The following is a 13,737-nucleotide window of genomic DNA, read 5'->3' on the forward strand; positions in this document are numbered from 1 at the left end:
GCTTCCCTTGATCTTGAGCTACTCAATACAAGTAACCAATGTACGTTCAACAAAGGCGGCCGACAATCAGTGATTGATCTTACTTTCGTAAACTCAAGCCTAGTTCGCAGATCGCAATGGCAAATTAGCGATCAGTACACTTTCAGCGATCACTATGCCATTATATTTGAGGTAAATGCTCCGCAAACACGGCTCCACCTACAGACCCTAACAAGAAGTTCATGGCGACCCAAAACATTTGACCCAGACCTTTTCGAAGAAGCCTTTGGACCCGCTACTTTTCCTGACAACTTGCGGTCGGTTAACCAGGCGACTGCATTGATTATGAGCCGAATAAAGAGTGCATGCGACATATCAATGTCAAAGCTTCCACGGCGTAATAATCATCCCCCCGTTTACTGGTGGAACGACTCAATTGCTAAACTGCGGAAAGAATGCCAAAAAGTAAGACGCTTATACCAAAGGTCTCGTGGCACCTGTGATTACAACACTCTACAAGCAAGTTTCAAGGCCAAGAGGAAACTTTTGAAACAGACTATAAAAAAGTAAACAGGAATGTTTTTCTCAAACTCTGTGACGATGCAGAAAACAATGCCTGGGGTCTCGCATACAAGACCGTAATGGGAAAACTACGCATTCGAGGTCAAATGCCTACTTCCTCAACAACCCTTGACAGAATTGTCTCAGTTCTTTTCCCGACCCGACCCCAACTACCTCGAGAGATCGCGGTGGTGCAACAAAGAGAGTTATTACCAGAAGTAACGAACGAAGAGGTTATAGAGGCATGCGACCGGCTTGACCCAGGTAAAGCCTCAGGACCAGATGGCATCCCTAATATAGCGCTTAAAGCAGCGATCGTTAGGAACATAGACCCTTTTAGAGCACTGTATAATTTATGCATGCAGAATGGCTGTTTCCCAAAAATCTGGAAAAGGCAACACCTAATATTACTGCCTAAACCAAACAAAGCTCTGACAGACCCGTCCCACTACCGACCACTCTGCATGTTGGACTCTGCGGGAAAAATTCTTGAGCGGATCATTTATCAACGCTTAAGTAAGGCCATTGACGACGCCGGCGGCTTATCCCCAAACCAATTTGGATTTAGGAAGGCAAGATCAACAATCGAAGCGGTGACCCTTGTGAAGACACTGGCGGAAAATGCCATTAGTGGGAAAAGATGGAAAGGTGGCACCATCAAATATTGTATGGTTGCAACCCTCGATGTCAAAAATGCCTTCAATACGGCATCTTGGCCAAGTATACTAAGTGCGCTAAAAAACTTCTCGGTACCGGCATATCTCTACAACCTGATAGTCAGTTACTTCAACGAAAGGACCCTATGCTACAACACAAACCAAGGCTACAAAAAATACAAAATCTCCGGCGGAGTGCCACAGGGATCTGTACTTTGGCCCCTCCTCTGGAATATAATGTATGATGGAGTACTACGACTCAAAGTACCGGCAAACGTACATATAATTGGGTTTGCAGACGACATTGCCGTGGTAGTAATAGCTAAGCATATAGAGGAAATAGTTTGGGTAACCAATACAACAATTTCACAAATTAACAATTGGCTCGAAACTAATGGACTATCTCTGGCAGAGAGCAAAACCGAAGCTGTACTTATTACAGGCAGAAAGGTCCGAGAAGTTGCTACATTCTGTACGAAAGGTGTAAGCATAACCACACAGCCAGCTATAAAATATTTGGGAATCGTTCTCGACGCAAGACTATCGTTTAAAGAACACGTGGCTTATGCAAGTGAAAAAGCTACGAAAATATGCAGAGCTCTAACCCGGCTAATGCTCAATACCCGTGGACCAAAACAAAATAGGAGACGACTACTAGCCGGAGTATTAAAGTCAGTTGCTCTATTTGGTGCCCAAATATGGGAGAAAGCTCTTGAAGTCAAATCATACCGACGCAGCCTATTTTCCACGTACACCATATGCGCATTGAGAGTATGCTCCGCGTTTCGTACGGTATCCGAAGACGCTGCCCTAGTGATCGCGGGCTTACACCCGCTAGACCTCTTAGCCAAAGAGCTCACATACCGTTCAAATGAGATAGTAACGCTCAGAACCCAAAAAGAGGAAGCCAGAGCAGATACGGTGAAGCGCTGGCAAAAACGATGGGAAGACAGCCGAAATGGCCGCTGGACATTCCGACTAATCCCTAAATTGGAACTATGGCTTAATAGATCGCACGGAGAAGTTGATTTTTACCTCACCCAAGTTCTCACTGGACACGGCTGTTTCAAATCATATTTGAAGCGATTCAATCATGAAGACAACGATGTATGCGACTATTGCGGAGGCGAGATCATCGAGAATGTGGAGCACACAATTTTCCTATGTGCGAAATACGACGAAGAAAGGCAATCTCTGAGAAACGCATTCGGGGTAGACCCAACCCCAGAAAACCTAGTGTCTCAAATGGTAGAATCACTAGATAAGTGGAAAGCCGTGTCCGAAGTGGCAGCAAAAATCATGAAACGACAAAGAGCTGGAGAACAACAACGTAGAAGACTACTCCAAATTCCAACGAACAACTAAGACGTGACACACAAACTATGACTGGAGCAGACAAGAAGGTTTTGGTGACAATCACTGTACTAGGGGGGTATAAGACAAACCGAGGTGGGGCCAAGTAAATGCAGCTTGTTACTGAATGCATTGGGACCATCACGTACGTATGAGTAATACTCAACCTTCCTCCCGACGTAATACTTGACGGTGGTACCGGGGGGTTTGGTACAAGACAGTAGGAGGTTTAGTTCGGATTAAAGTTCCACACTGACATGGGTTCAGGCTTTCGATGCTTCCTCCTCGTAAAAAAAAAACAAAAAAAAAAAAAAAAAAATGTTGGTTTGTGTATATATTATTTGTTCGACAATGTCGTACACATATGCATATGTACATATAGAGCAGTGCGCGCACACTTTTTACTGATAAATGATATCACGATTTGAATTTGAATTCTACTTACATATGTATGTACATATATGTACATATGTATGTGTATGTAACTATGCGCTAATATCTAGATGCGTATGAAAATTTAAGTGAAGAAATGTATTTTACATACAATATTATTGTTTTTAGGATATTATGATAGTATGTCATATATATACATATGTATGTACATACATATGTATGTATATAGCATATATACAAACATATTCACATATGAAATTATATTATAGTATCAAACAAAATAAATATTTAAAAAATAGCTATTTTTCGTACATTAACTACAATTATTGATTTGGAAATAGCATAATTTAATTAGAATATTATCAGTTTTGCATGTATTCATAAAAATACGCAAAATGATAATCATATCAATTAATATGATGGCATGCAAACGTATAAAAATATAAGCAAAAGGCCAACATACATCTGTAATAGCAATGTATATTTCTGAGCATAATTTTCATTGAATGCTCAACTCTGTTCACGCGCCACTGTTAAGATTTCTCCTTCTGATATTGCTGTGGTGAAACACGCTCATCGCATTTTGTTAGCCAAAAATATTTTTTACGCTCTCCGTGCCGTGAACCTTCTCTATAAATATTCGTTCTCTGATGTATATCTGAAGAAGTTAGTAGAAATACTTCAAAGTAAAATTTACTTTCATAAAAATGATGTAACTTAAAATGAATTGGTATTTACTTATGTACATATTTAATTGATACAATATTGTTTAAGGAATAAGTTATATTTTAAGATGTATATGTATGTATATTTCTTAGAAATTGTAATCAACGTAATAGAAAAAGACAATGGACGTGCAGGATATTTTGAGTTTGACAGTGGTAGCTTTGAAGCAAAAGTTGCGAGAAATTGGACTTAGTGTTCAAGGCAGGAATTGTGAATTAAGAGATAGGTTGCTATTACCTTTCAGACATGTTTTGGAGGATGAGGATGAAGATGAAAGTGAATTACGTTCAGTGACAATGGTAGAAGCACCAACCTCTCACCAAGCCAATATAGTGGCCAATCCGCAGTTCACACTGAGGGATGTGGAAGGAAGTATTTCATTGTTTAATGGTACAGATGTGCTGAGTATTAATATGTGGTTAGAAGAGTTTGAGGATAACGCGGTAATATTGAATTGGAGCAGTTTACAACAATTTGTTTGCCAGGCAGCTTCTTAGAGGGGCAGCTAAATTGTTTGTGCGTAGCCAGACAGGAATTAGAAATTTCAGTTCTCTAAAATTAGCGCTAAGAAGTGAGTTGGGTGTGAGACCAACGTCACTCGATATTCATTGCACATTACAAAATCGTCGCAAGAAAAATATTGAAAGTTTTCGTGAATATGTGTACACTTTGATAGAAATTTCCAAGCCAGTGAATTTAGATAAAGAGAGTCTAATTTTGTATTTTATTGAAGGAATCCCGGACTCGAAGGTAAATAAAACGGTTTTTTATCAGGCGCGAACAATTCAAGAGCTCAAAGAGCAGTTAAGAGTATATGAGAGGGTACATGATTCTCGACAGCCATCAAGCAGAGAGAAATCATGGAATGGCGCATCAACGCCGATAGAACCAAGGGTCGAAAGAAAGTGCTTTAATTGTGGAAGTGAATCTCATTTGGCTAACGGTTGTAATAATTTACAGCAGAAAAAATATTTCAAGTGTGGACAGATAGGTCATCGTCAATTTGAATGTCATGGTAGAGGTGACGCGAATATTAAAACAGAATCAAACGACAGTAGTGCTTTGGCTGTTTGGAGTAAGAGTACCATTTTAAATCCAATAAAGATGAGTGACTTGATAATTAGTGCTCTAACTGATACGGGCGCTGATGTGTATTTGATGAGATATGATATGTATATATGTTGGAGGATGGAGTCATGTGTAGAAGTTCACGCAAGTGAGGAAAGTTCTCTGATCGCCAGTCACTTGGGAGTGGCCAGAAACTATTCTTTTACACATGGCTCAAGCAGCTCACTACTTCCGGTCTTTGACCAAGTATCCTCTGGGTAGCTTAAGAACATCCGTTCGAAGGCGAGCTAAAGTGAGAAGACGAAACATCCTCTACATAGGATTGTGCGCTGGGTGTGGGACCCGCCACGTAAAAAAACACCCTCAGTGAATAGGTATAACCAGCCTCGGATGAGAGACCCCTCTTTTGATGACGACCATGGCAAACGAAATAAGGACTACGAATTGAGGGCATGCACCTGGAATGTCCGGTCCCTTAATTGGGAAGGTGCCGCCGCCCAGCTGGTTGATGTCCTCGTAAAAGCAAAGGCTGACATCACCGCCGTCCAAGAGATGCGATGGACATAATGGTCGTGCTATATTTTAAATACTTTTTCATGATCCATTTGTTTAAATAATAATAATTTACATAATTTTTTGTTAAACAATTGAAATTTTTTAAGTGTTCTTTACGCTAAAAAAAATGAAAAGTAGGTAACACAACTTAGAAAATATTCACTGTTAATAATCTGCAAAACAATTTTTGTTCATTCATACCATTTCAAAGATATTGAACTTTTTGTCCCCCTACCGCTCTTAAAACGTATGGAGCATCGCCGAAATTCGCGCTATTTTAAAGTTTTGCTTCATTAAAAAAAATCCGCTAGAGAAACTTTCCGTGAGATTAATAGTGTTTTGGGGGATGGTACTCTATTACTTCGAACTGCGGAGGAATGGTTTCGACGATTCAGACCGGGTGAAATCGACAACATGAATAAGCCATCCGGCGGAAGATCTGTGACGACGAATACCGATCAAATCATGGAAAACAACGAGTTAGACCGGCATGTGGCATCTCCCGACATCGCCCAGAAGATGGGAGTTAGTCACCAAACCTTTTTAAACCATCTGCAGAAGGCTGAATACACAAAAAAGGTTGATGTTTGGGTGCCGTATGATTTGACGAAGAAAAACCTTCTGGACCGAATCAACGCCTGCGATATGCTGCTGAAACGGAACGAACTCGACCTATTCTTGAAGCGGATGGTGGCTGTTGACAAAAAATGGATTACATTCGACAATAGCAAACAAAAACGGTGGGTGAATCGTGCCGGTGAATCGTCCCAAATATTGGCCAAGCCGGAATTGACGTCCAGGAAGATTTTCCTGGGTGTTTGGTGGGATTGGAAGGGAATCATTTACTGTGAGCTGCTCCCATATGGGAAAAACTAGACCGCTTGAAGCAGGCAATCAACCAGAAGCGTCCAGAATTGGTCAACACGAAGGGTGTAGTGTTCCTCCAGGACAACGCCAGACCACACACTTCGTTGATGATTCGTCAGAAGCTACGGGAGCTCGGATAGGAGGTTTTATCGCATCCACCATATAGCCCGGACATAGCGTCAAGTGATTAACATCACTTGAACTTGAAGTTGAACTAAAAGAGGCTTGCGAAAAGTGCCTGGCCGAGTTCTTCGCAAATAAGGAGGGGGACTTCTACGAGGGGGGTATTATGATGGAAATAGATTATCGAACGAAACGGAGTATATTTGAACTAAATCCGATCACTGTAACACTTTTTATAAAGCATTGAATAAAGAGCAAAAAAGTGGAAGGGAAAACAACTTAATATTAGCATCTTTTGATTTTGGAAGAAAAATAAACAGTCAAATTTATAAGTTTATGCAACGATCGCAGTATGATTGCCTTTTTTGAATCAGTAAATAAAAAAAAATAAAAACATCTAAAGACTTATTCGGAGGCGGATAATCCATGATACTACTAAATCAACTAAAACAATAATATTAGTTTAAGCTTGATAGTCTCAACAATTATATTCAAGTGAGAAACTATTTCAAATGTAAATCTTTTGCAATAAAAAATGTATGAAATTAATTGAACTTGAGCAACAAAATTTCCAGATACAAATATGTCATTGCGACTACCTTCGAAAATAACGTTAGCGTATAAAATATAAAATGTTTTTACTCAAAAGAAACCATAAGACCGATATTTTATGAACATGGATATTTTATTTCGAGTTTCACTGAAAACCCTCGTTTAACATCGACGTTATTCGTTTTTATGACTTTCGCCTGTAAAATTTGATTTTTGCTGGCGGCTGAGACCGATACCCAATGTTATTTTAGACATACTCTTACATAATTAAGTAAATTAGTTTTTCAGCAAACTTTAAAGCATTTTTATCTCTTAGGTTGGGGTGCAAGAAACTTCTTGTTGCTCAAATCCCCATTTCGGAAGTTGCTGTCCGCCGGTAATCTGGGCACAATTTTGGAGATAATGAACTAGCAAAAACTTTGTTGAAACAGTTTAGTACTGGTGTTTTGCTTACAATCAACGAATCGAACTTGCCAAATTTGCATCACCTTGTTCATCCTGAAGTAAAGATTGAAAAAGCGTAAGGCAGCTGAGTTGATCATACTATATATGTATACATGTAGTATGGATTTATATCATTACTACTTCTCCGTATCCAGTTATTTGCAAATGCCTTTTAGCCAGTTGGTTGGTGAGCTGGTTCACCATGTGAGTGTAAATTACGCCATGCGAATCATATTTTATGTTATCAATTGAATCCCTGTTGTAGGGTTTTATAAGCCATTTATTGTTATCATAAATGGTTTGTATCAGCATTTTTTTATTTAAGAGAACCAAACTCAAGAAACCCTCAGAAATTCCATATAGTAAAAAAATAAAATATTGTTGCAACATAAGAAATCTGTAAATTGGAAATGTACCTAATTATAAATAAAAGAGGGTGACAGCATCATATGCGGCCATGTTGTGGACAGAGTAAAACGAGTGCGTAATCATTTAAAGAGCGTACAATCGGCCCTGTAGTAGAATCCAACTTGGAATTGGTTTTTGCCGGAAATGAAAACCGATGTCGGTTTCATTTGGTGTAGCGAAATTCTATCGGAATAAGCTTTTTTCGAACATGAGCAAAACCGATATTCGAATCAGCTGTTCCATTGATGTGTTAAATTAAATTTACGCTTATTTGTAAACAATAGAGCATTTTTATAATATTTGAACTGTTTTGTGAAAATTCAAAGAAAATAACTGAAATATATTATGGCAGCTGCATTTGCCATATTACTTATGATGGAGGAGGAGCAGCAACACAGTTTAAAGCGGCGAATATTACGAGATAAGAGCAACCCTCTCGGGCTGCCGGAGCCAACGTATACAAAACTTTACTTCAATGGCTATGTGTTTATAACTCACTTATTTGCAGATTTATTGCTCAATATCGCTTAAACAAAGAAGCTTTTGTTATGGTATTGGAAAAAATTCAGCCACACTTACGTTCATCGACGATTCCCGCAGTGCTTCAACTTGCTGCAACGCTTCGTTTTGTGGCCGAAGGCCCATATCAGCGATCAGTGGGAAATGATGCAAACATAAGTATGGCAAGAAGCACTATATCTGAAGTGCTAACACGTGTGATAAAAACATTAGAACATTCTATATGTCATCAATGGATACAACTTGCAATGGTTGCCAGTGAAAAACAACACTCCAAAGACTATTTTTATAACAAATATAGAACTCCTGGCATCATTGGCTGCATCGATGGAACACATATTAAAGTTATAAAGCCTTCCACTGATGAACACCTCTACTTTAATAGAAAAGGATTCTTCAGTATGAACGCTATGATTGTAAGAAATAGAACAAGTTTATGCACCAAGTTACATACTACTAAATGTATATGTGTTTACTTTCAAAGGTTTGCGACAGTAATATGACGATTCGTGCAGTAGATGCAAGGTATCCTGGATCCAGTCATGATGCGTTTGTTTGGAGCATGAGCACCGTTCGACAGCACTTCCTTAGGGAGTACGAAATTGTCGATCGAACTTCTAGGTTACTAGGAGACAGTGGATATGGTATTGAACCGTTCTTGTTAACTCCATACAGAGATCCTGAGTACGGCTCACTGCAAAATACTTTTAACAGGGCTCATTCTTCGGCACGCAATGTGATTGAAAGAACGATAGGCCTTTTAAACAGTCGCTTTCGATGCTTACAAGGTACATTGCAATATAACCCACAAAAGGTGGTTAAAATTGTCAATGTTTGTTGCGCACTGCACAACATCTGTCGGTGCTATAACATTGAATGCCCCAATGTAGAAACTATCACCGTTTCCACAGTAGTTTATGAGGAAAATTCTGAAATTTTATCACATGGTAGAGTGCAAAATGAGGGCCAACGGATCCGAAACGAAATAGCAAACGCTCTTTAAATCTATTGTTGTTTTGTTAAGGCACACAACAGGAAATTGTATATTTAAATACGTGAATCCTTAAATTATTTAAATTATAGAATTCATTGTACATATGTAAATAGTTTTATTTTAACGTATTTTAAATCAGTCATACTCTTCCAAGGAATCATACTCCTCCTCCTCATGTTTGCGTAATACTTCAAGCATTTTTTGCTGGATTTTTTAAATTCCTGTGTTAGGTTATTAACCGCGCTGACTCAAGCCTTGTCTATCTCCCTCCCAATTTTTTGATATTCGAGGATAGCATCCATTTTGTTAGATATGTCCTGCTTCCATTCTTTGTCGTACTCAAGAAACTTTTTTAGCCGCTCATTTGTTGTTTCTTTTGGCGTAGGTTTTTGAGCGATAGAGGTGTCAAGACGAGGACGTTTTGCAGAAGTTGAAGGGATATCGTCATCGCTTGATATTAAATATTCTTCCTCGAGACCAAATGATAGTCCCGAAACCCCTCCAACACTCTGAGCCATTCCACAAATGCGTACAATGGTTTCCTCCGTTTGGTTCAATGTATACTTAGAAAATGGACCTCCACCAGTGGCTCTGGCTTCGATTTTATTCTGCGCCAACTTCTTTTTCACTTCGCTTTTCCAGTCCGTCCATATCTAAAAATAGGAGAAAAGAATTAGAAAATGGAATAGGATTTCCACTAGCATGAGTATGAAAGCATTGTTTATTACCTTCTTCCAACCGTTCACATCCTTTATTGGCGGGCCTGCGCTGTTAAGCGACTCTGCTAATTGTTGCCAAAGGGAGTCCACAAGCGCCTTTTCGCGTTTGGCAAACCCTCTGGCGATGTCGGGATACTTCTCCATAAACTACAACAGTACATCATTTTGTCCTCTATTTTTATGTTTTCCCCTGGAAATGTGGAAATAGTATCAATGGTATGTTAATATTCAAATGTGAATTACATTTTACACTTTGGACAAAATATATGTATGTACCTACATTTTATAAGAAATACTAGCTACATCGTGTAAATATGGCACATAAAATAAAAACGTTAGCGATCGTCTGACCGTTTTGTTTCCGATAAGAAAACCTACAAACCCGGAATTCGCGACACCTTAAACCTATAAAAATGCGTTTCGAACATGAAAATCGATAAGATCGGATTGTGCGACACCCTTCGAAAAAAACTGTCGGATTGAAATCCGATACCGAGAAAATCGGATTCTACGACAGGGCCGAATATAACAAAATTGTTTAAAATATCAGAAGTGGTTGTATTATACCCAAACTGTCGTCAAGTGACGATTTGTTTAGTTTATGCACCGTCGAACAACTAAAATGATGGTTGCGTTTGCTCGGGCATAAAACAGAAGGTAATAAAGCCGAAGTGATGCAAACGAGTGGTGCAAACGAGTGGTGTCTTTTAAAAATTGAACTAGAATTGCGAATTTGAACTAAAAAAAAATATTCAAAGTATTTACCAACTTGATGATAAAAATATAAGAGCACTAAGTAATTGCAAATAAACTAAAAGGCAATGCGCTAAAGTTGCATTCTCGAGGTGATTTGATTGCAATGCCTATTAGCAAGTTTTTAATGAAAATGAGCTCTCTCTTTGAAAAAATTTGAAACCAGGCAGTGGCTGACTACCGAACTTTCGAAAATATTTCCATTAAAAGTTGATTCTGGCAAATAAAATTCTAATTGGAGAAGATGAACTGGTTGAATATCTAATTGAGGGTATTCCGGATAACACTTTACGATCGCAAGCTAAAATGCCACGAATTCATAACAAATATGAATTGTTAGAAATATTTCGAAACATTCAATTGTCACGGTATATACCGTGTGATATACTTAAATGACAGCAGATAATTAATATGTGCAGTCGAGTTATGGACAACAGGCAGCGGGAGTCGTGAGATGCTACAATTGTAACTTCTTCGGACATTTAACAAATGTATGCCGAAAATCCAAACGGGAGCTTGGTGCGTGCCATGTACGCGCAGAAATTGGCCATTTTGCACCAAATTGTCCTCAAAGAAAGTGCCGACCTGTACAACATGTTACCAAATTGACGGAAGGCGATGAATTTGTAAGGTGTTTCATTTATTTATTTATTAATTTCAAATTTAGTTATAAAACTTTATTAGGATCGTCAACTGATACGGGAGGCCCCATTAGTTTTGTTCGCCAACAGTTCGTACCAGATGCAGTAATAAATGGAAACAACAATGTATTCTTAAAATACAGTGGTATAAACAAAAGTCAAAAATAAGTGTCTATGCAAAAATAAAATTTGTGCAAATATTTCAAGATTATTATATGTGTTGTAAGCGCCCCGATACGCCAAAAATGAGAGATGAAACTGATGTTGAGTAGAAAAAAGCCTTTTAATTGTTCTCCGAGAAGGCCCTCATTGTTTTAGTAAGGAAAATACAGGTGATATAGGGCTATGTGTGGGTTTTCGTAGTTTAAATAAGTTAACATTGAAAGATAAGTATCCTCTGCGTCTTATTGATAATAACAGCAAATAAATGTATTTTTTCATTATTCGATCTAAAGAGTACGATCTATCACCAAAAATGCCCCTTCAACTTTCCAGTGGTTTGTTAGCAATGTGTTCGATGATCTGATTCGAGCAGAAAAAATTGCTATTTATTTAGACGATATCATGATAGCTACAAGTAATGAAGAAGAGTATTTAGACATTTTGCAGGAAATTTTTGATAAGTTAGTACAAAACAAATTAGAATTGAGATTAGATAAATGCCACTTTATGGAGTCAGAAATACCCTATTTAGGATATAACCTTTCGAGTAAAGTTATTCGACCGGATGAAAAGAATGTAGAAGCTATAGTGAACTTTCCTATACATAGCAACACAAACGCTGTACAAAGCAGTTTCTCACGAGAAGCTCAGCCTCTATACAAACTTATACAAAAAAGCTTTAAATTTACATTTGGAGAAGACAAGTTACAGAGTTTTGAGAAACTTAAAAATAAATTAATAGAGTCTCCTACCTTAGCGATTTACGACCCAAGGGGTCCCAAGGAACTTTGTGCAATATTATTACAAAAAAAGAGCGACCACTAATTTCACAAAGTCTTTTTTTCGAAACCTACTAGCGAGCCCGAATCTAAATACCAGAGCTTTGAGCTGGAAATACTTGCAATTGTTTATGCACTCCGGAGATTTTGGGTATATCTGCAAGGATTGAAGTTTAAGATAGTCACTGACTGCAATTCACTCACTGAGAATAGCGAGATGGGCACTTGAATTGCAAAATTTTCTATATGTTCTCGAACATCGTAATGGAAACAGAATGCTCCATGTGGTCACACTTAGTCGCACTTCAAATATCCTAGTTCTTGAAAAAAAAAACACGTTTGAGCAAAATTTGTCAATTTGCCAAAATCAGGATAGAAAAATTATTGGGATCCGGCAGAGCCGGAACTAGCTGCTTCAGCGCCTGTGGCAACAACCTTGCTTGCGCCCTTACCATATAGTATAATGGAAACCGATGTTGCCCAAATCAAAAATCATATATTTACAAGTGAAAGAACGTACATCTTATTTTCAATAATAATTTATACAAGGATCGCTTATATCGTTCAGAATAATACTTTTCTGGATTTCGCCTCTGCAAATAAATCGATTATTTTATCGAAATTGAGACGTGTTGTAGTATCCTTCTCAATCGACAAAATAGAAATATTCGCCAACCGTTCCTGTCCTAAAGAGGAACGAAGATAAGATTTGATGAGTTTTAGCTTACTAAAAGAACGCTCGCAAGTAGCCGTCGTAACAGGCATGCATAAGAATATTCTCAGTGCTGTTGTTATGTTCGGATATACATCCTCGAGCGACAAATCGAATATTTTTTCTAATACATTCAAATGGTTCATGTCTTTGGCTTCACTCTTCAGCGTCGTTGCTTGAAATTTGAAACTCTCAATTTCTGATGAAAATTCATGCGGATCCAAGTCATCAGGATATTTGATAGCGAGATCTGCCGCTATTTTGGTTAGTTGAGTAACACTGGTGTTCACAATTGCTTGACCGCTCAAAAATGCGAAATCATCGGCAACTTCATTTAAAGCGATGAACCGGGTATTCATTTGGGCAATCATAAGATCAAGAACTTGGATCAATCCTGCTTTGAAATGAGTTTGGGCACTTATAGATGGAGATTCATCTTTCGCTTTTTCTCCCGGCATCATTTTCTTTGGTCGTTTTCGAGTATCTTGGAAATCTGGTGTTACTTGCAATTGTTCAGCTGTCACAATTGATGGTTGCAAAATTTTTGTGAAGAAAGTCTCTCGGTATATGGTTAATTGTGACAGCAATCTATTTATTATTACATTTACATTTTGCAATCTCTCCGTCACTATTCATCTGTGCTCGACCTGAGTGAGTTGCGCTTTGACCGGAAATACTACCAATTTTTGTTTTTCAAATGGCACCTACATATTTTTCCCTTGATTTTGGAATAGGAACTAATTATCCTATACAATAACGTAAAACGACTAATG

General features: G+C 38.3%; 2 protein-coding genes across 2 annotated transcripts; both read right to left on the reverse strand.

The window, feature by feature from the left end:
- Positions 1–9,446: 9,446 nt before the first annotated feature.
- On the reverse strand, positions 9,447–10,100 carry LOC120780768. The gene is made up of 2 exons (XM_040113021.1): positions 9,927–10,100; positions 9,447–9,851 (listed from the first exon to the last, which is right to left on the reverse strand). The coding sequence occupies exons 1-2, from the start codon at positions 10,059–10,061 to the stop codon at positions 9,447–9,449; spliced, it is 540 nt and encodes a 179-aa protein (XP_039968955.1). The 5' UTR covers positions 10,062–10,100.
- Positions 10,101–12,816: 2,716 nt separating this feature from the next.
- On the reverse strand, positions 12,817–13,425 carry LOC120780769. The gene is made up of 2 exons (XM_040113022.1): positions 12,981–13,425; positions 12,817–12,938 (listed from the first exon to the last, which is right to left on the reverse strand). The coding sequence occupies exons 1-2, from the start codon at positions 13,423–13,425 to the stop codon at positions 12,817–12,819; spliced, it is 567 nt and encodes a 188-aa protein (XP_039968956.1).
- Positions 13,426–13,737: the final 312 nt, after the last annotated feature.

Source organism: Bactrocera tryoni, unplaced genomic scaffold, assembly GCF_016617805.1.
Source record: "Bactrocera tryoni isolate S06 unplaced genomic scaffold, CSIRO_BtryS06_freeze2 scaffold_25, whole genome shotgun sequence".
Taxonomy (NCBI): Eukaryota; Metazoa; Arthropoda; class Insecta; order Diptera; family Tephritidae; genus Bactrocera; species Bactrocera tryoni.

Excerpts from the sequence above, each read along its gene's own strand:
- LOC120780768 (XM_040113021.1), bottom strand. The coding sequence starts at position 10,061 with ATGGAGAAGTATCCCGACATCGCCAGAGGGTTTGCCAAACGCGAAAAG. Across the intron at positions 9,852-9,926 it reads ATGTGAACGGTTGGAAGAAG|ATATGGACGGACTGGAAAAG; the intron begins GTAATAAACAAT and ends TCCTATTTTTAG.
- LOC120780769 (XM_040113022.1), bottom strand. The coding sequence starts at position 13,425 with ATGATGCCGGGAGAAAAAGCGAAAGATGAATCTCCATCTATAAGTGCC. Across the intron at positions 12,939-12,980 it reads TACTTGCGAGCGTTCTTTTA|GACAGGAACGGTTGGCGAAT; the intron begins GTAAGCTAAAAC and ends GTTCCTCTTTAG.